This window comes from Mesoplodon densirostris, chromosome 16, assembly GCF_025265405.1.
Source record: "Mesoplodon densirostris isolate mMesDen1 chromosome 16, mMesDen1 primary haplotype, whole genome shotgun sequence".
Lineage (NCBI taxonomy): Eukaryota > Metazoa > Chordata > Mammalia > Artiodactyla > Ziphiidae > Mesoplodon > Mesoplodon densirostris.
In genome coordinates, this window is record NC_082676.1 from 86,911,949 (window position 1) to 86,938,526 (window position 26,578).

The 26,578-nt window shown below is 54.4% G+C and overlaps 1 protein-coding gene across 1 annotated transcript; it reads right to left on the minus strand.

Moving 5' to 3' along the window:
* Positions 1 to 14,391: 14,391 nt before the first annotated feature.
* On the minus strand, positions 14,392 to 25,714 carry LOC132477022 (kinesin-like protein KIF19). Its single transcript, XM_060079274.1, has 9 exons — positions 25,604 to 25,714; positions 24,131 to 24,218; positions 23,037 to 23,173; positions 22,700 to 22,825; positions 21,454 to 21,626; positions 20,262 to 20,283; positions 17,695 to 17,844; positions 16,973 to 17,070; positions 14,392 to 14,698 (listed from the first exon to the last, which is right to left on the minus strand). The coding sequence occupies exons 1-9, from the start codon at positions 25,712 to 25,714 to the stop codon at positions 14,392 to 14,394; spliced, it is 1,212 nt and encodes a 403-aa protein (XP_059935257.1).
* Between the last annotated feature and the right edge of the window lie 864 nt (positions 25,715 to 26,578).

The following is a 26,578-nucleotide window of genomic DNA, read 5'->3' on the forward strand; positions in this document are numbered from 1 at the left end:
TGGGTTCCCTGAACACTGTAATCCCATGTCACCACCAACAGGAAGGCAGCAGGGGAGGGGGGCGGGGAGAGGAGGGGGTCTCTGCCGGGGTCGGGTCAGGTGCCCACTTCCCCAGGTCTCTGCTCAGGGTCACTCCCACCCATTCATCCACCGTCCACTCGGCTGCTGTTTCCTGGGCGTCTGCTGTAATTATTGGGCACAAAGCAGCGGCTGAGACCAACAAACACCCCTGCGCTCACCGACCTATAGACCCGCACGGTGGGGGGAAGACGATGAACAAAACCATAAGCTCAGGCCGCAGTCCCTTCGTTGGGGATACGCCCCACGGTCGCAGCTTGCAATGGCGCGGCGGGCGGAGGCCTTGCTGAGTCGGGACCTGGAGGTGCGAGGAGGAGCCATCGGAGTACACGCCTGCGCTTTATTTCACGTGATCTTAGGATGTGCTCCTGGTCAGCCAGGCTCCCCCCAGCTCAGGGCGCTGGGTTTGGTCTGTGACTTGCCCGTCTGTAATCTCTGCTTTAGGAATGAACATTCCAAGCCGCTCTAGATGTTAATTCAGCTGCTCTTATATACTTGGGGTGAACAGAATTCCTCAGGCAGGGGCATCGAACCTCTCTTCGGAAGGGCTTTAGAACATTTCCCCTCCCCACACGAGCTGGGTGGACCTTAGGGGAGACCTGCCTCGTGCTTGGCCCAGGACGGGAGCCAGAGCGAAGGTGCAGGAGCTCCTGGGGCGTCCGCGCCGAGGGCCGGGCCGGGCGGCCCCCAGAGGCGTGCGCGTGGCCCGCGAGCTCCGTCCTCCTCTCTGCTCCGTGTTTATCCTTCTGTGAAACGGGCACCTATTCGGTAGGGTTGTCGAGGATGATAAATGAGGCAAGACACGTGCCCCTCCCCAGCATCCACTGGCTGCTCCGCCCTCTCTCAGATGCGCCCAGGCCGCGGCTCATCCCTGCACCCCCAGACGCGATACCCCCCGGGGCGAAGATGCGGGACCCACCACACCGTGACCCTAACTGTGAACAAGCCATCAGATCGGAACCCCAGGGTCTCTGCCCAGGGAGCCCAGGCCTCTGTGCAGACACCGTGAGCGCGTGATTCTCGGACTCGCCCGGGGAGGCCCGTTTTCACACAGACCTGCAGGCCCCACTGCACACCTGCCAAGTCCAAACGTGTTCTTTCTCCTAACAGAGGTGGCGGGCTCAGGGAGAGGGACATGCGGGCCACCCATCCCGGCTGTGCCATCACCACACACTGTGACCGCCGAGACGTCACCTCCCCTCTCTGGGCCTCAGTTTATCTGTCTGAACCAGCTGGGCTGTGGATCTGGAAGGACCATCGACTTTTCCATCACAGGAACACACAGTTGTGGAGCTGAGAACTCTGCCCCCCACGGGGCAGACAGAGGGAAGGGGGTCTCACCAAGGAAGGCTTGGCAACTGCCAGGGGCCAGGGCTCAGCCTAGTCCCAGTGAAGACGTGTACCCTCTCCTGCCATCTGAGAGGGCCAGTTACAGACTGATTACTCTCATTGGAAAAGGCTGATTTCTTCTGTACGTGGATGGGACATCGGATGATACTAGGGAATTGCCTTAATGTTTCTAGCTGTGACATGTAACAGATACTCTACTATCCCTTAGGGAGAGCTCTTGAAATATTTATGGGTGAAATGACACAATCTGGGATTTTCTTGAAACACCTCCAGGAAAACCAATAACAAGTGACCAAATGAGAATGTGCAGAGACCACAAAACAAAACTGCCAGAGGATCTCAGGGGATGGCGGTGGCCTCGGAGGCCGCGATGCTAACTCTGCTTCTGCGTGTCAGGGATTTCATAACAAAATGCAGGGGAAAGCAAACTCCTTTTAAAATCATCAATACAAACACATTCCATGGGGCCTATCTCTAGAGGAGATAGAAGTATCGACTTCAGTGATTGGAGTTAGGGAGGGGTGATCACGGCAGACTTAACCTCCTGGTTAAGCAGTGGTAACAAGTCCTCTCTCTCGGCACCACACCTGTTACTTCGCTGCCTAAGAAAACCCGAAATTCACTCACAACAAGGAGCAGAAAACTGATAACAGCCCAGACTGTCACACCTTCCAAGGATTTACATTTGAGAGGAGGGGCAGAGTGTTAAGATACAGAAAAACCTCAACTTGCTATTTTCCTTTATCGATCCTGTACCTGCATGGAGACTGAGGCTGGGTTTCATCTTAGAGGCTGAAGGGATGGCAGGGAGAAAGCTCTTTCCCAGCGACTTTGACAGCTGAAGGAGCGCAGGGAGCGGCTGGCTCTCAGTCACGTGCTCCACGGAGGGTGGCTGAGGTTTTTCTGTTGACTGCAGGGAAAACTCATAGGTCATGGGGAGCAGGTAGGCAAGGAAGGAAGAGTCAAGGTCATTCTGAGCTGTAGCCATGCACTGATTAAACACCTACTGTGTGCCAGGTACATGGATACCTCAGTGAATACCATGGGCAGAACCACTGCTAACGTTCTCCTTCAACCCCCAAAGAAGAATGAATGAATGAATGAATGAATGATGCTCTTCTGGGTTTTTGTCCCCCCACTTTTCCCTTCTCAACCACCTGCCCCCATGGAGGGAGTTCTCATCTAAACCCACTGTGATGGTTACCATTTAAATCCATAGACCGAGTAAAGCAGATTGCCCTCTCTAGTGGAGTGGGCCTCATCCAATCAGTTGATGGCCTGAATAGAACAAAAAGGCTGACTCTCCTGTTGAGTCAGAGAGACTCCCCCTGCTGACTGCCTTTAGCTGGGGCATCAGCTTTTTTCCTGCCTTTGGACTTGAACTGAAACTTCAGCTCTGCTGGCTGGCATGTGTGTGTGTGTGTGTGTGTGTGTGTACGTAGATACACACATATTCTTTTGGTCCTGTTTCTTGGGAGACCCCCGACCAGTACACCCACCTTCTGCTCCCTGGTACTGTCCCACCTTTGGTTCCACTGAGGGATCCCCAGAGTCATTTCTATTTGAATCAGCAAATGCCCACTTTGTGTCCAGTAAGGCTTGGGGTGTGGCCAGCAGAGACAGAGTGGAGCTCTGTCAGCCCCCTGGCCACCAGCCAACGTGCCCAGGAGTAGCCTGCTCCCTTACTCTCAGTTTATTTAACCAAGCAGACAGTGAGAACGAAACCCTTCCCAGCGAAGACCATCTCCATCCAAAACTGGCCCCCCCGCCAAGGTGAACATCATTCCACACCGTTGTGGTCACTTTTACTCCTTGCCACGCGCTCTCTGCTTTTGCGTAATCCTATTTTGTTGAGACTTTTCCACAGGTTGACACTGTCTAATATCCCAAGAAAGTAACTCAAAATGAAAACTGTTCCCACAGAGATGCGTGAGCATCGTGTGTGATAGTCAAAAATGAAAGATAACCTACGTGGCCATTTAACGGGAAACAGAAACCCACAAAGTGGCCACGAATGGAATCACGTGTGTCGGGTCATCCCTCTGCAGATATGAGGAGGGCCCAGTGCCAGACGTGGGGAGGAAAGGCACATCTCGTGGCCGTCAGTGCTTAACAACTCACCTCTCACACAACTATTATTTAGCTGATATGTTTCAGAATCAAGTAATGTGCCTTTTTTGAAGTTAAAATGCAAATACTGTGTAGGTGCATGAATATTTATGAAATAATGTTAAGGGAAAAGACCCAGATCACAAAACTGTATTTCTCCTGGGATGGTGACCACGCACAGTGTGCACACGTGTGGCTTCAGGTCAGAAGGCGGGGGGAAATGGACACAGTGAAGGTGCGGGGGGGGGCCCTGGCTCTCTTCTCTCTCCCTTGCATCCTGGGTCTTCCCGCACCCACCATAACTTTGTTGAGGTCAGTCCCGGACCTCCCCGCTCTGCTGCTCTGGCCGGACCCCTGGGACCAGAGCACCCACCAGCTGGACGCTCCAGGTGAGGGAGAGTGACTGCTTCCCCCGGCCTTCCTCTCCATGGAGCGGTCCTTGCCCGGGCTGGTGTGCGGCCACCTCCTGGCTGCTGGGCTGGCCTCCGGGGTGACGCTGGGTTTGGGGTCCCTGAAGTCCGGGGCCACGTCCTCCGGACGGTGGAGGGAGGAGTGGCCGCTGCCGCCCTCGTGGTGCTGTGCCTTGGAGCACCGGGCGGCCGCAGTGAGGGCAATGCTCTTGGTGCTGCTTGAGGGCCTGGGCGCTCAGCCCGGCCTCTGCTGCCATCCTCGGGTGGGAGTGCCCAGCTCCAGGCCGGCCGGGGAGCGCAGCTGGGGGACCAGATTCTTCACACTCAGGGAGCTCGGCTTCTGTGGGACAGTGGCAGCAGCGGACGGTCAGATGTCCCCGGGCCACCCCTGCGGCCCCAGGTTGAGCCCCAGAAGCGGACCCAGCTGTAGGGGTCACGGTGCGACCACCTGGCTTCTATGAGTCTCATTTCCTGTTTATAAATCGAGGGTAACAAGCACCCCTGCCCATGCGTGGCTGGGGGAGTGTCTGTAGTGGGGTGAATGGTGTCCCCAAATCACTGGGAACTGCCTGCCTCCTGCAGAAAACCGGCTGGGGGGCCTTTGAGGTCTGCCTGGGACCCTTTACCTTACTCTGTGGGTCAGTCAGGGTTCTGGAGAAACAGAACCAATAGGAGAGAGAAATACATACATATATCTATTTATCCATGTTTATGTACGTTTATATAAACACATATATACACATTAATGTATATGTTTGCGTGTATATGTATATATACATGTGTATATATACACACACATATACATACACTCACACACAGATTTACTTTAAAGAATCGGGGCTGGTGAGTCTAAAATTCGTCAGGCAGGCCAGCAGGCTGGAAACTCAGGCAGGAGCTGATGCCAGTCTTGAGGCAGAATTTTCTCTTCTCTGGGAAACCTGAGTTTTTGCTGGTAAGGCCTTTCAACTGACTGGATGAGGCCCAGCCACACTATCCCGGATAATCTTTACTTACCGTCAACTGATTGTAGATGTTCATCTCACCTACCAAATACCTTCACAGCAGCACCTAGATGAGCATTTCATGGAATCACTGGGTACAGTGGCCTGGCCAAGCTGACACCTAAAGTCGCCACCACACCATGTAACTCCATCTAGGCCCCCAGATAGTAACGCCTGGGGCTGCAGCTGCCGACATCCCTTCCCCCAAATCACGGTCCCTGGAAGCAGGTCGGATAACAGCCCCCAGTGCAGCCCAAGAGGGCGTGCTCCAGCCTTTTGCATCTTCATCCTCTGGGACCGAGAGGGGACCACTTTGTTTTTTTGTGTGTGGGTTTTTTTTTTTTCTAAATTCATATATTTTATTTATTTTTGGCTGTGTTGGGTCTTTGTTGCTGCACGTGGGCTTTCTCTAGTTGCGGCGAGTGGAGGCTACTCTTTGTTGCGGTGCACGGGCTTCTCATTGGGGTGGCCTCTCTTGTTGTGGAGCATGGGGTCTAGGCACGCAGGCTTCAGCAGTTGTGGCACACGGGCTCAGTAGTTGTGGCTCGCGGGCTCTAGAGCACAGGCTAAGTAGTTGTGGTGCACGGGCTTAGTTCCTCTGCGGCATGTGGGATCCTCCCGGACCACCGCTTGAACCCGTGTCCTTTGCACTGGCAGGCAGATTCCTAACCACTGCGCCACCAGGGAAGGCTGAGGGGACCACTTTGGGCGGAGCTGGCTCAGCTCCCCTAGCAAGATCCTCCTCTCCTCCCTGAAGTCCTCCCAGACCCCCCGGCTGAATCAACAGCCCCCTCCCCCAGCTCCCCAGCACCCTGTTGCTATGTCTATTATCCTGCTATCACACTGAGTGGTACATAGTTGTTTGTGTCTCTTCCCAGTAGATTGACAGCTTAAGTCTTAGAGAGTATCTTGTTCATCTTTATGTCCTCAGGGCCTGGCACTGAGCTGGACACTTAAAACATTGATTTGTTATTGACTGATTGATCAACTAATTAATTCACTAATAGACTCACACACGCTACAGCTCAATGTCTATACTTGGCTCTCGAGGCCATACTCTCTGCCGATGCACATTATCTCTTTAAGAAAAAGGCATTTTTCTTACTTTCAAATGTTGGAAGACTTTTGCAGTGAGATCATGTAATCTCCAAATTGCTACAGGCAGATACAATAATATTAAGAGGTTCTTGGTTTGGCAAATAGCCTTTAAGTGAAATAAACGCTGCCTGTTTTAGCAACATGACATCATCAGATGTTTTCTCCACTTGCCTGAAAATACACCTGCTAACATTTAACTAATGGGGTGAAATAGTAGCCAGCTTCACTGGCATTTTCCCCAAAGTCTCCATCAAGCTCCAGTTCTGTCATTTTTCTGAAGTGAGACTATTAGATAACCAGCTATTATATAAATAGCTCATATAAATAGCCAGCTCTTCTCAGAAGACAGGAATGTGAGAAGAGCTCTTTCTCCAGAGAGGAGCCCGGAGTCTGGGCTTTCTCTGACCATGCTTCTTGTCCCTGTGCTGTGCGCCTGAGACCAGACTCAGGGAGACTGAGGGGACGCCGATGGAGACCCGTGCAGGGCTAAAGTGGTCCCCACACGGCAGCCACTGCAGGCGCCCACAGACAGGCAGGGGGTCTCGGTAGACCCCACGCCAACACTTGTGCCCCATTTCCGCGGCCCCCTGCCCCCCCCACAGTGTAGCCATAAGTCTAACTCAAAGGGGCACGGACTTCGGAGTCAGGCTCAGGTCGGGTCCTGCTCTCTGGGGATTGGGGACAATTTCTCTCGTCTCTGAGCCTCAGTTTTCACATCTATAGAATGGTCGCGATTGGCCCTGCTCCGGGGGACTAGTGTAGGAGGCCCTGGTGCACCGGCTGCCATCAGCAAGCGTTAGCAGCTCTCAGCGCCGCTGCTGTGACTGTGGCGCGCCTGGTCCCTCCCGCACCTTGAGGGCCTCGGTTTTCCGCTGCTCGGCCAGAAGCATGTGGGCCTCCCCTCTGGCCAGGGCCACCTCGTGTGGCTCTGCAGCCCTGCCCGAGTCCCCATCCCCATCGGCCTCCACCGGCTCCTTGTCCCTCTCAGGGGGCCTGTCCCTGTGCGCGAGGTGGTGGGTCTTCTCCCACTCCCAGCTGCAGCCACAACAGAGGGGTCAGGGGTCAGAGCGCAGGCCACGCCAGGGGAGCCTGGGGAGCCCTGGCATCCTCCTGTCTGAGAGTCCCTATCGGTCCCAGCTCGTCTACTGGCAGGCGTGGGCGTGAAAACGGGGCAGAATTGGGTCTGCTATCTGATGCCTTCTATGCTTATGAAGAACAAGAGGTCATGAGCAAAGCTGGAAGGAAGTAAAGACTTGGTAAACATTTGTGGCAGGATGGCCGAGTGACAAAGTGCCCGCCCTGCCTCCAATCCCAGACCCACCCAGGACCGTCTGGGTGACGTGGGCCGCCTGCCGTGTAAACGCTCCTTGGTCCCCTCAGCTGTAAACCTTGGAGACGGCAGCACAGCCGGGGCTCCATGAGGACAGGCTGGGAGGACCCAGCTCAGGGCAACACCTCCAAAGGTGCATGCAGGGCACCCGACCAAACCTAAACTATAACGAGGGTCATGTGGAAACTGCAAGGAAGGAGGACCCAGAGGGAGCGAGGGCTGGGAGCAGCGGATGGGATGGAGGGAGCATTTCCTTTATTAGAATTCCTCTAGTGCGGTGCCCTGCTGTTTGCGTGATTAAGAAAATAAGCAGGAAGGAAGGAGGCGGGGGAGAAATGGGGGAGGACTGGCGAAGAAATGGACTCAAGTCACAGCGCTGCGGCCTGTAAGCGGAGAGGACACGTGTCCTAGGTTGTCCACTGGCATCCCAGCATGGTTGTTAACAGCGCCCCCTCACCCTGTGGTGCTCCTGGTCTGGGTGACAAAGCGCACGGCCAGCTCCTCTGCAGGCAGTCAGTCACTCACAGTAGGTGTGAACCGCAAGTGCGCATGGAATGGTAGAAAGACCCTGGCCGAGTGGATGCACAACCTCGGGCAAACCCACATCCCCTCTGACCTCAACATCCTCGCTGTAAAATGGGGTTGACCCTAACCTGCCAGGGCTGGCCCTGGACTCCACCTGTAGAAGGAGGTCGAAGGGGCCTGGGAGCCTCTCCCACTGGCCCAGATTAGCCACAGGCCAGGAGAGCAGGGCAGCGAGGGTGCCCTCGGCTGAAGTCCCCTTGGGGACCCACCGGCAGTAGAGGGAGGCTGGACAGTAGCAGAAAAAGGAGCTCCCCACCCCCAGGGTCCCCAGGTCCTGCTGGCCTCCCCCACCCCCAGGGTCCCCAGGTCCTGCTGGCCTCCCCGGCCCATCCCTGGGAGGGTGGGCACACTCACTCTGACATGGTCAGCAGGTAGTGGGACACGTCCACGTGCAGCTCGATGCTGGTGGTCTCCAGCTCCACCAGGCTGCGTCACATCTCCAGCTGCTCCTTGAAGCCCCCGATGAGCTGCGCCCAGATCTCGTTCATCTGCAGGCGGCTGTCCTCCTCTGTGTCAGGCGGAGGGATGGCGGCTGGGGGCAGGAAGAGAGCAAGCTGTACCGGGAGCAGTGCCACCTAGGCCAGGGTTCAATCCATGCTTGCCTGGCCGCACAGGATCGGGCCCAAGGACAGGCTTTATATACAGTGTATGGATGGGTGGATAATGGATGGATGGATGGATGGGTGGGTGGGTGGATGGCTGGATGGGCAGGTGAATGGATGGATGAATGGGTGGATGATGGATGGAGGGATGGGTGGGTGGGTGGATGGATGGATGGATGTGTGGATGGATGGATGAATGGGTGGATGATGGATGGATGGGCCGATGGATGGATGGATGGATGGATGAGTGAGTGGGTGGGTGGGTGGATGGTTGGGTGGGCAGGTGAATGGATGGATGGATGGGTGGATGGATGGATGGATGGATGAGTGAGTGGGTGGGTGGGTGGGTGGATGGGTGGGTGGATGGATGAGTGAGTGGCTGAATGGATGAGTGAGTGGATGGGTGGATGGATGGATGGATGGGTGGGTGGATGGATGGGTGGGTGGATGGGTGGACAGATGGGTGGATGGATGGCTGGATGGGCAGGTGAATGGATGGGTGAATGGGTGGATGATGGATGGATGGATGGGTGGATGTGTGGATACTTGGATGGTTAATTTAGAGGGATTCAGACTCTCTGTTTGCCTGTTTTGGGGTTGGGTTGCATGGATTTGAGTCTCAGGAATCCAAGGAGGAATGGGGCTGGGCTATTAGCTGTCTCAGCTCTGACCTCACTTCCTCAGGGGAGCCTTCCTAGACTCTCAATCTGGGTCCATCTGCCACTTGCTCTGGAAACATCCTACCTTCACCTTGGCAGTCTTCTTCATATCGATAACTTGGTAACATTTTGTGGTAAATGTTCAACACCTGACTTTCCTGTTGGAATATAAGTTCCACGAATATATGTCTTTTTCTTTCCCATGATCAGTTCCCACCTAACAGCTATACAGTGATTAATCGATGGTTTTCCCTGCCTGTCCCAGTAGATATCTCCACTCTGGTCACATGCAGCTGGTTCCCCTGACTTTGAGGGCAGTGGTCAAGGGATTCCTTTTCCCTAAACATCAAGCCATCTGGGATTGGTTAAATAAATTATGGTGCATCCAGATGACCAAATTATTGCAGTCATTAAAAAAAGCTTTTGGGGAACACATGATATCCTAGGAAATGCTCATAAAGGAATGATCCTGGCAGAGCCATGGACACAAGCTGCCCACTTCTGCCCTAGGCTTGCCATAGCAGGACCCAAGGGAAGCCCCTCATGCCCTCAGGGCTCACCATGAGACTCTCATCCCCTCCATGATGCTGCCCACCTCCTCAACCACCAAGGCCAGTCCCAATAACTAATAGGCCGCAGGATGAGAGCCATTATGGCATGCATCCCTGTTGACCCCTGACCCCAAAGAAGCCCAAGCTTCCTGGTCATCACCTAGCTTTCTAGATGCTCTACAACGCCATCTTCCACCCCCACCAGCCCCTGAAGCCCTCTGCTGGCCCCATGGGACTCAGTATGTCATCACCAACAACCACTCTTCTTTGAAATTTTCCTTCACCCTCTTGCTCCAGCAGAAACCTGAGCCCCAGATCTACCAAAGAGAAATGGGCACCCATGTGTGCAAGGAGGTTATGTGACTGGTAAGCCCCAAAGTGCCCATCAGAGGGGACAGGATAAGCAGACTCCAGTATGGACATCCTATGGAACACTCTGCAGCTGTTACAGAGATGAGGGAGCCCCGTCTCTGCAGATGGACGGCCTCCAAGACACATCGATGGCCGAGAAAAACAAGTTACAGGATAACAGCTAAAGTCTGAAGTCGTTTATACAAAAACCCAAAGCCACCCCCCATACACATACACACACACCACCTACTTCTCTGGATACATTTATGTCTACAGCACTGCACAGAAAAAGACCCAAGAAGGAATACTTCAGAATGATAGCAGTGACCTCAAGGAACTAGAAAAAGAAGAACACACTAAACCCAAAGCCGGCAGAAGGAAGGTGATAGATAACAAAGATGAGAACAGAAATCCATGAAAACAACAGAAAAGATCAATACAATTAAGATCAACAAAATTAAGGGCTGGTTTTTTGAAAAGAGAAACAAAATTGACAAACCTTTAGCTAGACTTACTAAGAAAAAAAAAGAAGATGCAAATAAATAAAATTATAAATGACAGAGTAAGACGCGGAGATCACCTTCCTCCCCACAGATACACCAGAAATACAGCTACACGTGGAACAACTCCTACAGAACACCTACTGAACTCTGGCAGAAGACCTCAGACCTCCCAAAAGGCAAGAAACTCCCCACGTACCTGGGTAGGGCAAAGCGGAGAGATTCCCGCACAGAGGATCGGTGCCGACCGGCACTCACCAGCCCAAGAGGCTTGTCTGCTCGCCCGCCGGGGCGGGCGGGGCTGGGAGCTGAGGCTCCGGCTTCGGTCAGAGCGCAGGGAGAGGACTGGGGCTGGCGGCAAGAACTCAGCCTGAAGGGGGCTAATGGCCACAGCTAGCCGGGAGGGAGCCCGGGAAAACTCTGGAGCTGCCGAAGAGGCAAGAGACTTTTTCTTCCCTCTTTGTTTCCCGGTGCGCGAGGAGAGGGGATTCAGAGCGCCGCTGAAAGGAGTTCCACAGACGGGCTCCGGACGCGCAGGCTCAGCGGCCACGGCTCACGGGCCCAGCCGCTCTGTGGCATGTGGGATCTTCCCGGACCGGGGCATGAACCCGTGTTCCCTGCATCGGCAGGTGGACTCTCAACCTCTGCGTCACCAGGGAAACCCTGTTAATATTTTTTAAGGTGTGGAAATGATACTGTAGTTATGTGTTTGTAAAGAGCCTTTATTTTTTAGGGATTATACGCTGAAATATTTATGAATGAAATGATATGATGACTGAAATTTGCTTCAAGATAATAGGCTGAGGGAAGTGCGTGGGAAGAAAAAAGGCCAGGAAGTGGGTAACGAGGGCTCGCTTTACTGTTCTTTCTCCTTCTGTGAGTACTGGAAAATCCTCATAACAAAAGTGTGAGCACTTTCTACTTCCCTCCTCTACGTGGTGTTCACAGTTGACCACTGTGGTCACTCCTGGCCTCCTCCTCAACTGCTGTCATGGTCTCCACACAAAACCCCAGCCGTGGAGAATCCCCCACCTGCCCTGTGAGTAGTCTCACTTCCACTTCTTGAATACGCAGCTCAAGGGGGCTCCTGGCACACTGCTGTCCTGCTCAAGGTCTCCTTGGCTTCCCGTTACAGTCAGGATAAATCCAGGCCCCTGTTCAACGTCTTCCAGCCTCAGCTCCCACCATGCACCTCTCCTCAGGTGCTAGCCACGTGGGCGGCCCTCTGCCCCCTGAACTCATCAAACCCACTCCCACCCCAGGGCCTTTGCACGTGCAGTTCTGCTGGACGACTCTGAACCAGGTCTGTGTATGGCTCGTTCCCTCCCTGCATCCCCAACATGGATATGCACCTGTTACATAGTAGGTACTCATTAAATGTGCGACATTGCCTGATCCCAACTCCCAACTTTTTTTTTTTAATTTATTTTTGGTTGTGTTGGGTCTTCATTGCTGCGTGCAGCCTTTCTCTAGTTGTGGAGAGTGGGGGCTACTCTTCATTGCGGTGCATGGGCTTCTCATTGCAGTGGCTTCTCTTGTTGTGGAGCACGGGCTCTAGGCACATGGGCTCCAGTACTTGTGGTGCGTGGGCTCAGTAGTTGTGGCTCGTGGGTTCTGGAGTGCAGGCTCAGTAGTTGTGACACATGGGCTTAGTTGCTCTGCGGCATGTGGGATTCTCCTGGATCAGGGCTCAAACCCATGTCCCCTGCATTGGCGGGTGGAATCTTTTTTTTTTTTTTGCGGTACGTGGGCCTCTCACTGTTGTGGCCTCTCCCGTTGCGGAGCACAGGCTCCGGACGCGCAGGCTCAGCGGCCATGGCTCACGGGCCCAGCCGCTCCACGGCATGTGGGATCTTCCCGGACCGGGGCATGAACCCGTGTCCCCTGCATCGGCAGGCGGACTCTCAACCACTGCGCCACCAGGGAAGGCCTGGCGGGTGGATTCTTAACTACCACGCCACCAGGGAAGTCCCCCCAGCTCCCAATTTTGCTGTGCATGTGTGTATGGATTTATTTAAGAGACTGGAAGGAAATAGCTAAATCTAACAATGGTATCTCCAAGTTGTGGGATTATGAGTGAGTTCTATTTTCTTCTTACACTTTGCAGCATACTCCAAGTTTTGAATGATAAACACATATTACTATAACAATCAGGAAACGTTTTAAATATGACGTATTTACACATCTAATACAGGAACACGTTTTTGTGATAAAAATTTGAATAATACATCAAGACTTGATCATCTATCTGATTGCCCTCCCCCCAACCCAGTCCCCCACCCACAGGAAACCACTGCTATCATTTTGATATGCGCCCTTCCGGATCTTTTTCTGTGCAGTTTTGTACATATATTTGTATCTAATGAGATACATGGGTTTTCTGGTGGGTAAATTATATCAGGCTATGGCTGTTATTCTTTAACTTGCTATTCTCATCTAGCAATGGTCTTGGAGGCTGTCCATCTGCACAGATGGGTCTGCCCCATTCTCTGTAGCACCTGCAGGGTGATCCGTAGGAGGGACCCACCAGTTAGCTTGTCCCATCCCCTTTGATGGACATGTGAGCGCATGCGTCTCCTGGTAGATTTGGGGGAAGTTGCTGAGCACAGGACATACACTTAAAGTTTGAAAAGATGCAGGTAAAACAGCCTCCAAAGAGGAGTGTTAATTTAGACTGCCAATAATAGTGGTTAAGGCTGCCTTCCATACTTTATTTCATATTATCCATTTAATACTACTTGACATTTTAATTTTAGCCAGTCCAATAAGTGAAAATTGTTTCAATTTGTATCTCTGTTTCCCAATGCAATTGAGAATCTTTTCCTATGTTTATGGCCACTAGAAACTCTCTGAATTGCCTATTCATTTCCTCACCCTCATTTTTTAATTGGGCTGTTGGTTCTTTCTTATTGATTTTCAAAAATCCTTTATTTACTATGCCAAAACTTAATAAGCCAAAAGAACATGTGTGTGTGTGTGTGTGTACATATGTTTACTTGACTTCATTACACGTATTTTTTATGGGCACCTTTTAAACTTACTGATTAATTTTAGGGTAAAACTATGGTGTGCTCTACCCCAAAAGGAGGCCTAGATCAAACCGATTTGGGGAGGAGGGAGGGATGGAGAGAAGCTGCCTAGTGGGCATGGGTTTCAGTTTGGGGTGGAAACGTTTCAGCACGAGAAACAGAAACAGAAACAGAAACAGCAGCTGCCCAACATGGTGGATGTGCTGAACGGAGTGTTTGCTTTAAGATGGTGAATTTTATGTTGTGTGAGTTTTGCCTCAATGCACTTTTTTGGAAGACCCTAGACGCTAACGTTAGGGGAACTCTGTAGTATCTTTGCAAATTTTTTGTAAATTTAAAATTATTCCAAAATGAAAAAATTAAAAAAAAAAACTGATTTGGGAGGAAAAAAAAAGGCAGCAAGAAGAAAAGCTGAAGAAAGATAAGAAGGAAGAGATTAGAAGAGAGCAGAGAGACGGCTGCTCCCTGAGGCCGCGGGGGACTTCCCTGGTGGCCAGTGGTTAAGAATCCACCTTCCAATGCAGGGTACGCAGGTTCGATCCCTGGTCGGGGAACTAGGATCCCACGGGGCAACTAAACCCGCGCGCCACATCTACTGAGCCTGCACTCTACAACTAGAGAGAAGCCCATGTGCTACAATGAAAGATCCCGCGTGCGGCAACTAAGACCAGATGCAGCCAAAAAAATAAATAAGTAAATAAAATATTTTTTTAAAAAAGGCCAGGCCGGGCTCGGCGGTCACCCCGTGTGGGGTGCTCGGTGCAGACACCACTCCAGGAAGGGCAGGAGGACACAGTGGGCCTCTGGTGTCCCGGACGGCCCAGCAGCAGGAGGCTCTGGGTGCATGTACGGCCCTACCTTGAGCATCCCGGCCGCCGGGATGCTTCTCTTCTCCTTCCCCTGCTTCTCCACCTTGGCCTTGGGGTGCTTGATCTGCCTGCCCAGGTTGGAGATGACGTCCGCGTACTGCACGATGTGGTAGGACACAGACAGCAGGTTGTGCTTGACCTGGTGGCGGGACGCGGCCAAGGTCAGGGCCAGCTGGCTGCCCCGCGAAGGACACCTGTCACCCAATGGATTTATGCCAGAAAGATGCAAGCACGTTTTGTCAGGAAAATTTAAATCAGTACTATTCTGTCTTAAAAGGGAAGGAGATTCTGACACCTGCTGCAACATGGGTGGACATGATGAAAAATGAAATAAGCCAGATGCAGAATGACAAACACCATAAGATCCACATGTGTGGTCCCTGGGAGAGTCAGGGTCCCAGAGACAGAAAGTAGGGGGTAGGGGCCAGGACTGGGGGAGGGGAGGGAGTTGGTGTTTAATCAGGGCAGAGTCTCAGTTTGGGAAGATGAAAGTTCTGGAGATGGACAGTGGGGATGGTCGCACAAAAAGGTGAATGTGCTTAATGCCACCGAACTGGGCCGTTTAAAATGGTTCAAGGGGTGAATTTTATGTTATGTATATTTTGCCACAAAAAACCCAAAATTCAAACAATCCATGAAGAGGATTTTGAAAACCCTCCCCACGGGTAACCACTGCTACCATTTCGGTGTGTGCCCTTCCGAATCTTTCTCTGTGCGGTTTTATATATAGATACATATACATGTATCTAGAGAGATACACATGGGGAGTTTTGGGGGTGTTGGTTCAGCTTTGGGGGGTTTACGTAAATTATATCAGATTGTAGCTGCTGTTCTTTAACTTGCTTTTCTGGTCCAACGATGTGTCTTAGAGGCTGTCCGTCTGCACAGATGGGTCTACCCCATTCTCTGTAACAGCTGCAGAGTGGGCTGGAACAGGGACACAGCAGGCAGCTGTCCCCTCCTCTTCAACGGGCACTTTGGAGCTTTCCTGTGACACGACTTCCCTGAGCACGTGGGTCTGAGTTTCTCTTTGGTAGATGTGGAAGGTGACATTGCTGGCCGCAGGGCGCACGCACTTGAAGTTTCGCCAGATGTGCACACCGGCCCTCAGTCTGCGCAGACACGCTCCCTTTAGCGCTCGGGGCTCAGGTCCCTTGCAGGAGCCAGTCCCCCTTGGTGGAAGACCCCTCTAAACTCGGCCTTCTCTGTGATTCTTCCTTGCGGCGCCCTGTGGCTTTCGTTTAGAGCACTTGCCACAGTTGGAAATGAAGCACTCAGCTGTGTGGGTTCTTGTCTCATAGCTGCCGTCTCCTCTGCTAAGCTCAGGGTTCGTGTGGGAGCAGAAGCTCTGATGATGCTGATGATGGGTTTATGGTGGCGCCTCGCTCAGAGCTGGCCATTGGGAAGGGCTCGTCCCTTGTCTGTCGACAAATGGTAATAATGATAATAAAATAACACCTATCCCATGTTGGCCACTACTCACTCCTGTGCTAAGTCGCTAATGTGCATTATCTCATTGACTGTCACACAGCCTTAAGAGATGAATCCTTGGGCTTCCCTGGTGGCGCAGTGGTTGAGAGTCCACCTGTCAATGCAGGGGACACGGGTTCGTGCCCCGGTCCGGGAGGATCCCACATGCCGCGGAGCGGCTGGGCCCGTGAGCCATGGCCGCTGAGCCTGTGCATCCGGAGCCTGTGTTCCGCAACGGGAGAGGTCACAACAGTGAGAGGCCCGAGTACCGCAAAAAAAAAAAAAAAAAAAAAAAAAGAGATGAATCCTTTACACTGAGTACAGCAGTGTAGACAGAACAGCACAGCAGTGTGAGGCATGGACCCTGGAGCCAGGCTCCCTGGGCCCCAACACCAGCTCTGCCCCAGCTGTGGTAGGTTAGAGAAGTTGCTTTATCCCTCTGTGCTTCAGCTGCCCACTCCGTAAGATGGGATAATAATAGGACCCACCTCCTAGGGAGCAAGTTGTTGAGAATTAAGTAAATCAGATCACAATGAGAGCTTACAGGATGCCAGGCACAGAGATAACTCCATTCCCTGAAAGCTGTGAATGTGGCCTTATTTGGAATAAAGGGTCTTTGCAGATGTAATTAAGGATTTGAGATGAAATCATCCCAGATTAGGGAGGGCCCGAATATCAAGGCCAACTGCCCTCATAGAAGAGGAGAAGGGGAGGAGCAAAGGGAGGAGGGGAAGGCCCCGTAAAGGCGGAGCAGAGACTGGAGGGATGTGGCCACAAGCCAAGTGCCAGGAGCCATGCGAGCTGGAGGGGACCCTCCCCTAGAGCCTCTGGAGGGAGAGCTGTAGAACTCAGTGAGCAGGCGGGAGAGTAACACAGAGGGAGCGGGTGAGGGAAGGTGGGAGGGAGCGGCTCAGCCTCCTCTTGATGTTCTTGGCTCGGTAAGGGTATAGCAGGGTGGTCCACGCCTCCCTGCTCAGTACGTGTAGAGCAGGGTGGTCCGCGCCTCCCTGAAGTGCATGCTGGCTGGGCTGATGTGGGCAATCATCACCATCCGGCTGTTCCCTCCCAGGGCATCCTGCTCAGTGGAAGGCATGAGCTGGGCGTGGTGGGAGCCGGGGTTCCCACCTGCCCGGGGCGCCATCCCTCCTCTACCCGTCCCGGGCTCCTCTGGACCAGCCCATCTGGGGTTCCTGCTCCAAACCCTGAGAAGGGCGGCTGAGGTTGGACCAAGGGGTCAATGCTCAGGGAGGTGACGCTCAGGCTGAGATGGACCTGCTGCAGGCCCGCCCCATCTGACTTCCACTCTGATGCAGGTAGATTAGACCAAGAGGCCAAACTTACAGAGCCATTTATTTGTTGCTTTGCCTATCTGTTTACCTACACCCTGCCTTGCTGTAGAATAGAGGTGACAGCATTCAGCTCAGTATGAAGAGGAATTTTCTCAGACCGTCTGTGATGAGACAGGCAGCCTTGGTGAGGTAGTGAGCTCCCTGTCCCTGGGAGTGTGCAAGCATGGGCTGGACCACACTCAGAGGGACGGAGGGGGGATTCAAGCAGTGACTAGAGATGATTTCTCCAGATAAAGCAGAGATTTTCCTGCTTTCAGGGGTTCCTGGAAGGGCCCTTAGGCCCAGGTAAATCCTGAAAAATGCAGTCAGATGCTGCAGCCACGCCTGTCTCTGGGCTGGGGCTCATACCTGCAGTAGGTGCGCGTGAGTCTGCTGTCCCGTACGTTCACATACTGCGCCTGGCTGCCGCCCTTCTCGCTGAGTGCGTTGATGCAGTTGCCCAGCGCCAGCAGGGAGCAGTTGATGGGGGCGCCCTCCTTCATCCTCTTGCCTTGGTTCTGGGTCTGAGTGAGAAGAAGCCAGCTGGCGCGGAGGTGGTCCTCCCCGCCCCAACCCCGCCATCTCCCCACCCCAGGCCCCAGGGTGAGGGGACTGAGGTCCAGAGGATGCAAATAACCCCACCCCACCCTGGGAGGCTCAGAGGGGATGCAGTGACTACACTCCCACAGCCCAGGGGCTGGAAACAGAAACGACACCAGGTTCTGCGGTGGAATTACCACACGGCCAGGAAAGGGGGTAAGGTAGAGCCGTTTACCAATGCTGAAAAGATGCTCTCTGTGAAATGAGATAAAAAAGGGCTCAGAGGGCTTCCCTGGTGGCGCAGTGGTTGGGAGTCCGCCTGCCGATGCAGGGGACGCGGGTTCGTGTCCCGGTTCAGGAAGATCCCACATGCCGCGGAGCAGCTAGGCCCGTGAGCCATGGCCGCTGAGCCTGCGCGTCCAGAGCCTGTGCTCTGCGACGAGAGAGGCCACAGCAGTGAGAGGGCTGCGTACCGCAAAAAAAAAAAAAAAAAAAAAAAAAAAAACAGTCCCCTTTTTATGATAAAAATACGAATGCGTGTGTTTTCGTGAGAAAGTCCCCCCCATGCCGAAGCTTTCTCGTTCTCCCAGTCTCAGCCTAGTGGTCCTCCTGCGGGAGTGCCCACCCCCCCTCACTCCTCGGGGGTACCATGCTACCCTGTATATTTCCTTCAAATTGCTTAGCTCTCTCGGCAATTATCTTGCTCTTTTATGCGTTTGTTATTTCCCTAACTGCTCCCCACAGAACATAAGCTCCATGATGGAGTTGTCACCTTGGTTGGCCATCTGGACACCGGCAGGCATCTGGCCCACAGTGTGGCTGGATGTCTGAGCACTGAACAAATGTATAAAGATGCCTGAAGGGGCCTTAGGAGGACACACGCCAAACTGCCACCGGGATGATTGCCTCTCAGTGCAGCCATTGTGGGGACTTTAATTTTCTTCCTTTGGCTTAACCATATTTTCCATATTTTCTGCACTGATTTGGTTACATTTGAAATCAGAAAGGAAAATAACATTTTCTCTTTAAGGGACATGGGTTTTAGAGCCAGTTTGGAGCACGGCTTAAGAACGGCTTAAATGACATCTCAGACAGGTCTCCCAGCCTGTCTCAGTCTCCTTATTTGTCAAAAGAGGCAGTTGCTCTGGTCATGGTGAGGATTTGCTGGGCAACGTGTGTGAGAGGCCAGCTCAGAGATGGGCCCACAGAAGCGAGCAGTAAACATGAGCTGCTACTTTCACTGAGTGGCAGCTGCCAGCATGACCCAGGCCATGGCAGCTGCTCACGTGTCACGTGTCTGTGCCACAGAATTTGGGGGTTTTCTCAGAGACCTGTGCCGTGGAACAAACTCTTTTGTGAGTGATTTTCTATGAAGAAATGACAGACTGTGATAGCCAACCAGAACTGAAGACAGCCCACTAGGCCACCTGAGTATACAGCTTAAAAACCAAGGCCCAGGGGCTTCCCTGGTGGCGCAGTGGTTGAGAGTCTGCCTGCTAATGCAGGGGACACGGGTTCGAGCTCTGGTCTGGGACAATCCCATGTGCTGCGGAGCAACTAAGCCCGTGAGCCACAACTACTGAGCCTGCGCGTCTGGAGCCTGTGCTCCGCAACAAGAGAGGCCGCGATAGTGAGAAGCCCGCGCACCGCGATGAAGAGTGGTCCCCGCTTGCCACAACTAGAGAAAGCCCTCACACAGAAACGAAGACCCAACACAGCAAAAATAAATAAATAAATTGATAAAACTAGAAAAACAAACAAAAAAACAAACAAAAAAACCCCCAAGGCCCAGAGAGGGACAGGGGCCTGACCAAAGGCACACAGCTATTTGGAGCAGAGGGAGAACAAGAACCTAGGGCCTGAACCGCTGTCCAGTGGCCTCTCCAAGAGCTAAGATCTGAGGAGGCTGGTCTCCACCTTGCCCCCTGAGCACATGGCCCCGTCCAGCTGGCCCGGGCAGACTCCCAGGGCTCCATCACACTCGGCTTGTCTGTACCCACATCTGTCTGTGTAGGAACCATGTCTTTTATTTTCTGTATCTTAATGTTTTGTCATCTTGGGGCCCTGCTGCCCCTCCCAGGGTTGCCAGTTCCTTCTGATAACAAACAAGTCACCCGTGAGCACACCTTTCAAAAGCAAACCAGCCAACCCAGAGCCCTCACCCCGCCCCCTCCTCCTTGGGGCTCCCACACTCTGGGCCACTGTCTACCTGCCCTCATCATGCAGGGCAGGTACCAGACAACCAAAGGCATCCTCTGCCCCAGAGCCTGCTGGAATTATTCAAACTGGCCAGTGCTCAGCCTGCCTTCCCATGGAAGTCACGAGAGAGGCTCTGGCCCGTGTTTTCCCCTTGTTCCCTCTGCCTCCAGACCAACCCTGGTGCTTCCCCGTGTGGCCCGGCCTGGCTTCTCCTGCGCCCTCCTCTTGGGAACTGTGAGTAGCAAGCTCTCTCTTCAAAGGCAGTCATCTTCTGATCTGTTGGCCTTGCTGTACCTCAAATTTCACACCACATCAATACAATACATTGAACCTGTCGGCCTCTGGGCCAGCTGGCCAGGCTCTGCTCCGTTCAGCAGCCCAGGCGCCAAGGGCAGGGCCAGGTGCAGGGCAGGTGAATGAACGAGTGACTGAATGAAGCAATGCAATGACTGACAAACCCCAAAGGACTCAGAGCACAGCCTGCAAAGTGGAGGACAAATATCATCAGTGAAAGGCACGGATCCGGGCCAGATCCCTCCAGGTCCAAAGGCTGGATCCACCGGATACCTTCGTGCAGGCGAAGTCACACCACCCCGAGTCTCAGCCGTGCATTTGTAAACCAGGCACGAGGCCGCCTACCCTACAGTTGTCGGGGGATTAGGTGGATGATGAACGCTAAGTGCCTGGTGCATTAGAGGGACGCGGGAATGTCCCTTGTTGACAATATTACTGTTGTGCTGACTTGGCCTCCATCAGGCACCTTCTCTGTTCCTGGCGCTGGGCTGGGTCCTGTCTGCAAATACGGCTCCGGCCCCTGGGGCAACGGTGAGCACAACCCTCACTCCCAGCAACAGGTGCCAAACAATGGCGAGCCAGGGGCACGGGCGCAGGAGGCAGGTCCTTGGAGGGCATCCCGACAGCCGCCCCCGCCACGCTGCTCCCTCCACCCACCAAACTCCTGATGACCTTTCAGGCTCAGCCCTGAGGCCCCACCCTCCTCTGGGCTCCACAGCCTCTGTGTGACCCCGAATCTCAAGGCACAGGCCTCCCCGTGCTGTAATTACCAGCTACACATCTGTCTCCCGCCTGCCCCCAGAGGCTCTGAGCTCCCTGAGGGTGAGGGTCTGGGGGTTGCTCATCTTCACGTCTCTGGTGCCCGGGAGAGCCTGCCACACAGGGAGCCCTCCATAAATACTGGCTCCATGGGAGTGACGCCCAACACCTGCTGAGAATTCATTCACTCAGCAAACGTGGAGCGGGCACCTCCCCTCGACCGGGTGCTGTCCTAGGTGCTGGGGACGGTGTTCCACGAGGACGGCAGGGTCCTGCTCCCAGACTAAAGGGCAGGTGGACACAGGCGGGTAACGAGGATGAAGGGGACAGGAGCCTGAGGCGCCAGGTCCACCACGGGGAGCCTCCCAGTGTGCAGCTCCCCTGCCATGTCTGTGCCGTGGCTGCGCTGGTGCACGGTGACCTGCAGCCCGGCGTGGGAGCGGGATGACATTTTGCTGGTGGCGGTGGACTCCTGTGTGCGCTGCCAGTTGCCTCTGGTGAGGAGCTGCATGGTCTGAGGACAGAGGCAGAAGCGGGTGGACGGTCAAGGGCCCCTGAGTGGCCACACGCTCCCTGCAGAACAAGAGAAGGAGAGGTGCCCTCCCGAGCTCCTTCGGGCAGCTCTTCCCCGGCTGGGACGCTGATGGCAGAACCGCATCCAGTGGAAGCAGTTTCTGGTTTGTGGCATGAAGAGATTAACTAATCGAGTCAACTAATCCAGCAGGAATGGCAGACTGCTGACACTTGTATCACCACTTCTGCCTCCTCTACCCATGGCAGACATCACCAATGGATTACCCATCTCTTCCCCACAGAGCCCTTTTCCATATGGAACTCCAGGCAGTTGTACAGATTTGCTGGAGTTGGCGGGTGGCCTGAAACCCACTTGTGCGCAAGCAGCTGTGGAAATCAAGCCAGTGAGCCTCTGCTGGGCACCTACTGTGTGCCAGGCATGTTAGGACCACAGAGCATTGTGGAGAGAGACTCATATGGTTGTTGTTATTAAAGAGTAGGCAAGAAGTCTCCCCTCCTGCACCTGGAACCCACGAGGGATGGTGCTAAGGGCAGGTGGCCTCATGCCTACACCAGCATGGCTAGAGCACACGGTTATCCAGGGCCTGGGGGCCGAGGAGTCCATGCTGTTCAGAGGCAATCGGGAGCCTTTGAAATGTTCTGAGCAGACGGGAGGCCCACCCCAAGGGCTGCACAGAGAGAGACTGGAGGGAGAGAGAAAGACAGAGGGCTGTAGAAATGTTTACAGCTTGCCCTCGTTATGGGAGCCAGACTTAGGATCAAGATGGCAAACAGATTTCAGACCTGAAGCCGACTCTGACTGTGACTGCCTGGAGTGCTGCAAAAAAAGAATCCCCACCTGCATCTGGATGCAGAGGGAAGAGTGCGTAATCCATTGGTGATGTCTGCCCTGAGCACAGGTGAAGAAAGTGGGGATGTGGTGCAGAAGTTTGCTGTTCCTCTAGCTCGAAAGCAGCTTTGGAGCTGTGTGTCTGGCTCTGCTCTGTGAGCACTGGTGAGCGTGGCTGCCATGGAGGAGCCACATGTCCCTCCATGGGCCCCCGTGACCCTCACCTCCTGGGTGTTTGAGGTGGAGACCTCCATGATGCCTGCGATCTGGATGCTGCCCCTAGAATCTTTCCGCAGGTCCAGAAACCCTGAGGACGGGTTCAGGAGGTCCCAGATCACTTCGTTATAAATCTGGGATGAGACAGAAATGCTGGAAGCAGTAGGTCTGATGCAAAAGAAGCACAGGGGCTTACCTATCACTGGGGCTTTGCATCTCCAAAGAAGTCTGGGATGCCCTGAGGTTTCCCACAGGCTGGGGGGCCCTTGGGGTAACACATGGGGTTTTGCACTCATGATCAGGCCCATTTTGCAGACAGGGCAGCCGAGGGTGTAGGCGGCTCACCTCGAGGTAAGACATGGACACGCCGCAGTCCGTGCTCTCACGGGTATCCTCGATGGCCTGGAAGAGGTCAGCGAGCATCTGCAGGTAGATGCCGGGCCCCGCATCCATGCGCAGCATCGTGTGGGTCTTGCTGGCACCTGCGGGAGGCATGGGATGCCCACCAAGGCCGGGCTCCTGGTCTGGGCTCGGGCCCCCCCGGAGCCTGGTCACACCTGCCGCCTGTACTGTGCAAACCGCCCTGGCTGCTCTGACCTGCTCAGTTTCCATTTTGGAAACAAGAACAAAAGAACCCGTCTGAACAGCCTGATGGCTGCTCTGGGGAAGAAGGCCTGGGCAGGGAAAGTGGGAGGATACAAAGCGAAGACGCTGACAGTGTCAGAGGAGGGAGGCCCAAGAGACGTCTGTACTTCTCTCCAAATTCGCTCTAAGGTGTTCGTGTTGTTCTCATAATAGGAGGATTAACGTATGTGTTAAGCTTTCTAAGCAGTCCCTCCTCATGGGGTCCTCACCTCCTCCTTACCCGTTCGCCCTGTAGGAAGGACCAGATGGCCCTCCTCCTTTGCTAGAGCGTAGCGCATAGCAGGTGCTCCCTGATGTTCGTTGAATGAAAGAAAGAATGAATGAATGCCATAAACAAGCTGTGACTTCGGACCAGGCTTCTCAGGGCCTCAGTTTCCCCACCTGCATAGGGAGGGGATTAAGGTCCGTCCAGCTCTGACCCTCTGTGACTCTAGTTTTCAGGCGGAGAGGTAGCTTAGCTTCGCGAGCGTTTGCCGACCCCAACTTGTACCTGCAGAGGAGAAATCTGCGGTTCTCATGGGCAGAAAAGTGTAGGCTTGGGTTGAGCTCCACACTCACTCCTACCAGCTGTGTAACCTTGGGGAAGTCCCTTTACCTCTCTGAGGCTCAGTTTTCTCATCTGTGACAGGGGGATCGTTCTACCTGCCTTTCAGGGCTGTTGAAAGAACCAAAGGAGGCCACAGATGCAGAGGGACCAGTGCAAGGCCAGCACATACGAGGTGCTTGTGCTGTTAGGAAGAGCTCCGCTGCCACCAACCTCATTCCCTCTGGGGGACACCGACCTTGGGCAGCACCTGAGGGGCCGTGGGCAAACACCATCACATTGTATCCAGAAATGACGCCTTCCACTAGTGCTGGGGGGGTGGCAAGGTACACGTCTTCCTGCGGACAGACGGAAAGAAGACAGGCAAATGCACCCTCCGACAAAAGTCGGGCACCTGGCTGTCTGGAGAGGACAGGTGTGTGGCGCCTGCAAATGCCCTGCTCCCCCTGGACACGGACAGGGACCTCCACAGTGGCCGCCGGCCCAGCCACGGCGTGAGCCCCACCCCAGTTCTGCAGCCGCCTGGACCACGGCGAGCCCCACAGTGAGACCACGGTGAGGGAGGATCGCACGAGAATGTAAGTGATAACCCCCACCATGAGGCCTGACAGGTTTGGTACCAGACAGGTACGAGTCCTTTCCAGGGCTTCTGCATGAACTGAGAGAAATCAAAGAGAATGCAAAGGACTGGAAAGTAGTGACGGGCTTGGGAAATCCGGGAAGGGCATTATGACTCCTCTTATGGGACAAAACTAGGACCAGGGAGTGAAAGTTTGGGGCTGGCAGAATTTCATTTAGGGCAGCAGTACGTAGCGGTAGGAGTGTGTGGGTAGTGAGCTCCCTGTCCACAGGGGTATTCAAGGAAGGACACCTCCAGGGCTGGTGTCTGGGGGCGTGGGCGTTCAGCTGGACTAGAGAGAAAGGACGGTCCCCCTTCCTCTGCCTTCCCTGAACCCCCTCTGGGCCTGCTCTTCATCTCACTTAACTGTTCCAACAGCCCTGGCTGGTGACACGAGTCAGAAGCATCTGAGCCCTGGTTGGACAGACTCCAAAGCTGGTGCTGCTTTCCTCCAGCCTTGGACTTACACTGTCTGGGACCTTGTCCTGGTTCTGCAGCTCTCTAGCTGTGTGACCTCAGGCCAGTTGCTGACCTCCTTAAGCCAGCACCTCACCTGTAAAGTGGGGATAATACCACCGTGTATTTTACAGAGTTGCTGTGACGCTTGGAAGACAAGGTGTGTCAAGCACTTAAGCACAGCACTTGGCATGCAATAGCTGCTCAGTAATTGACAATGACCTGGTCCTTCTACTTCCGACGCCATTAAGGTCTCGGCAATAGAAGAAACCTGTCTGCTCAGAGAGCTGGGCCTGTTTCCCTGGCTGGGGTGTGAGCCCCTGTGGGCAGGGAGTGTGTTCTAGCCCCGTGGCGGACAGGACACGGCTTTGTTGGATGGATGGGTGGGTGGACAGACGGACACATGGACACACGGAGGAATAAATGAGAATGCGTGTAAAGCCCGGGCACCTGGCGGCCCCCGGCATCCGTGGAAGGGGTCTGCTACTTGTCCCTGGAGTGACCCAGAGCACCAACTTCCTCGTTCATCAGGGAGACCCCATGAGACATCACGGATGAGGTCACCTGGCCGCCAAGTCCTCCCACATGAGGACACCCTTGGCGGGCCTGGCCCAGCGGGGCCGTGGGGTGGTGGGTAGGGCCGGGCACCTGGAAGGTGTGCTGGTCGAACACAGTGTCGAAGATGAAGGTCTTTTCCCGGGACTGGTGTGTGTGCAGTGTGTCCTCAGGGTCCTCACCGGGGTCCATGAGCACCACCATCTAGGAACAGTGAGAAGCAGGGGTCGTAGGAGGGGCCGCTCACAGAATCAGGGTGGAGGGAGGACCCCAGGCCTGGCCTCTACCCTCAGTGGCATCCAGGGGCTTGGCCCAGATCTGGGAAGGGCTGCAGGCCTCTGCACTCACCCCCAGGCAGCCTCTCCACTTCCATCTGAGGGTGTAGCATCTACTGGCTGCTGCACCCTCAAAGCCATGACTGTGAGCCCCCAGGCCTGCTGGGCTCTGCTTCCAGCCCTCACATACCAGCGCTCAACCAATGCTGAATCCCTTGGGCCCCGCCTGAACGGCAGACCAGACGCCCATGAACAGCCAGCCTGGGCGCTGAGGGCTCGGTGAAGAGCCCCGCCAGCCACAGCGCCCTGAGTAGCACCTGCAGGTGGGCAAGGGGCTTTGCGGATGGTAAAGCACCTAGCCAGAGGCCTTGCTACTGCGATATCTGCACTCAGCCCTAGGGATATGCCTTCCCCACCCGACTACCTCTTGCTCATGGGGCCGCGCCACCCAAAGGAAAGGGGAGAATGGAGGAGGGGGGCCGCAGGTGCCTGGAGGGGGCAGGACCCATCCAGCTCTGCAGCTCCGCGCTGTCTGAGCGCCTTGGGTGCCCCCTCCCCAGGGCCTCTCCTTTCTCACATAAATATGTAATTATACAGTAAGGTGTACGAGTGCCTCTGGGAACCGGGAGGTTCAGAAGAGCCTTTACCAGGGGACAGGGGCAGGGCAGCTGGAGACCAGTGGAGCTGTTTACTCTGGTGCGGGGCCTGGGGTTCACCAGGGAGTCTTAGGGGCAGGACTGGGCCCAGCAAGAGCCCCACCACCTGGCCACCCGCCCATTCCACCCAGGGCTGC

What these genes read in the sequence shown, in the direction of transcription:
- LOC132477022 (XM_060079274.1), bottom strand. Translation starts at nt 25,714, where the DNA reads ATGGTGGTGCTCATGGACCCCGGTGAGGACCCTGAGGACACACTGCAC. An exon ending in CCACCTCAAACACCCAGGAG is followed by an intron (nt 21,627 to 22,699) that starts GTGAGGGTCACG and finishes CTCTGTCCTCAG; the next exon opens with ACCATGCAGCTCCTCACCAG. An exon ending in CTCCCCGTGGTGGACCTGGC is followed by an intron (nt 20,284 to 21,453) that starts GCCTCAGGCTCC and finishes ACAGTTCCCAAG; the next exon opens with AGGAGGGCGCAGGAGAAGCC.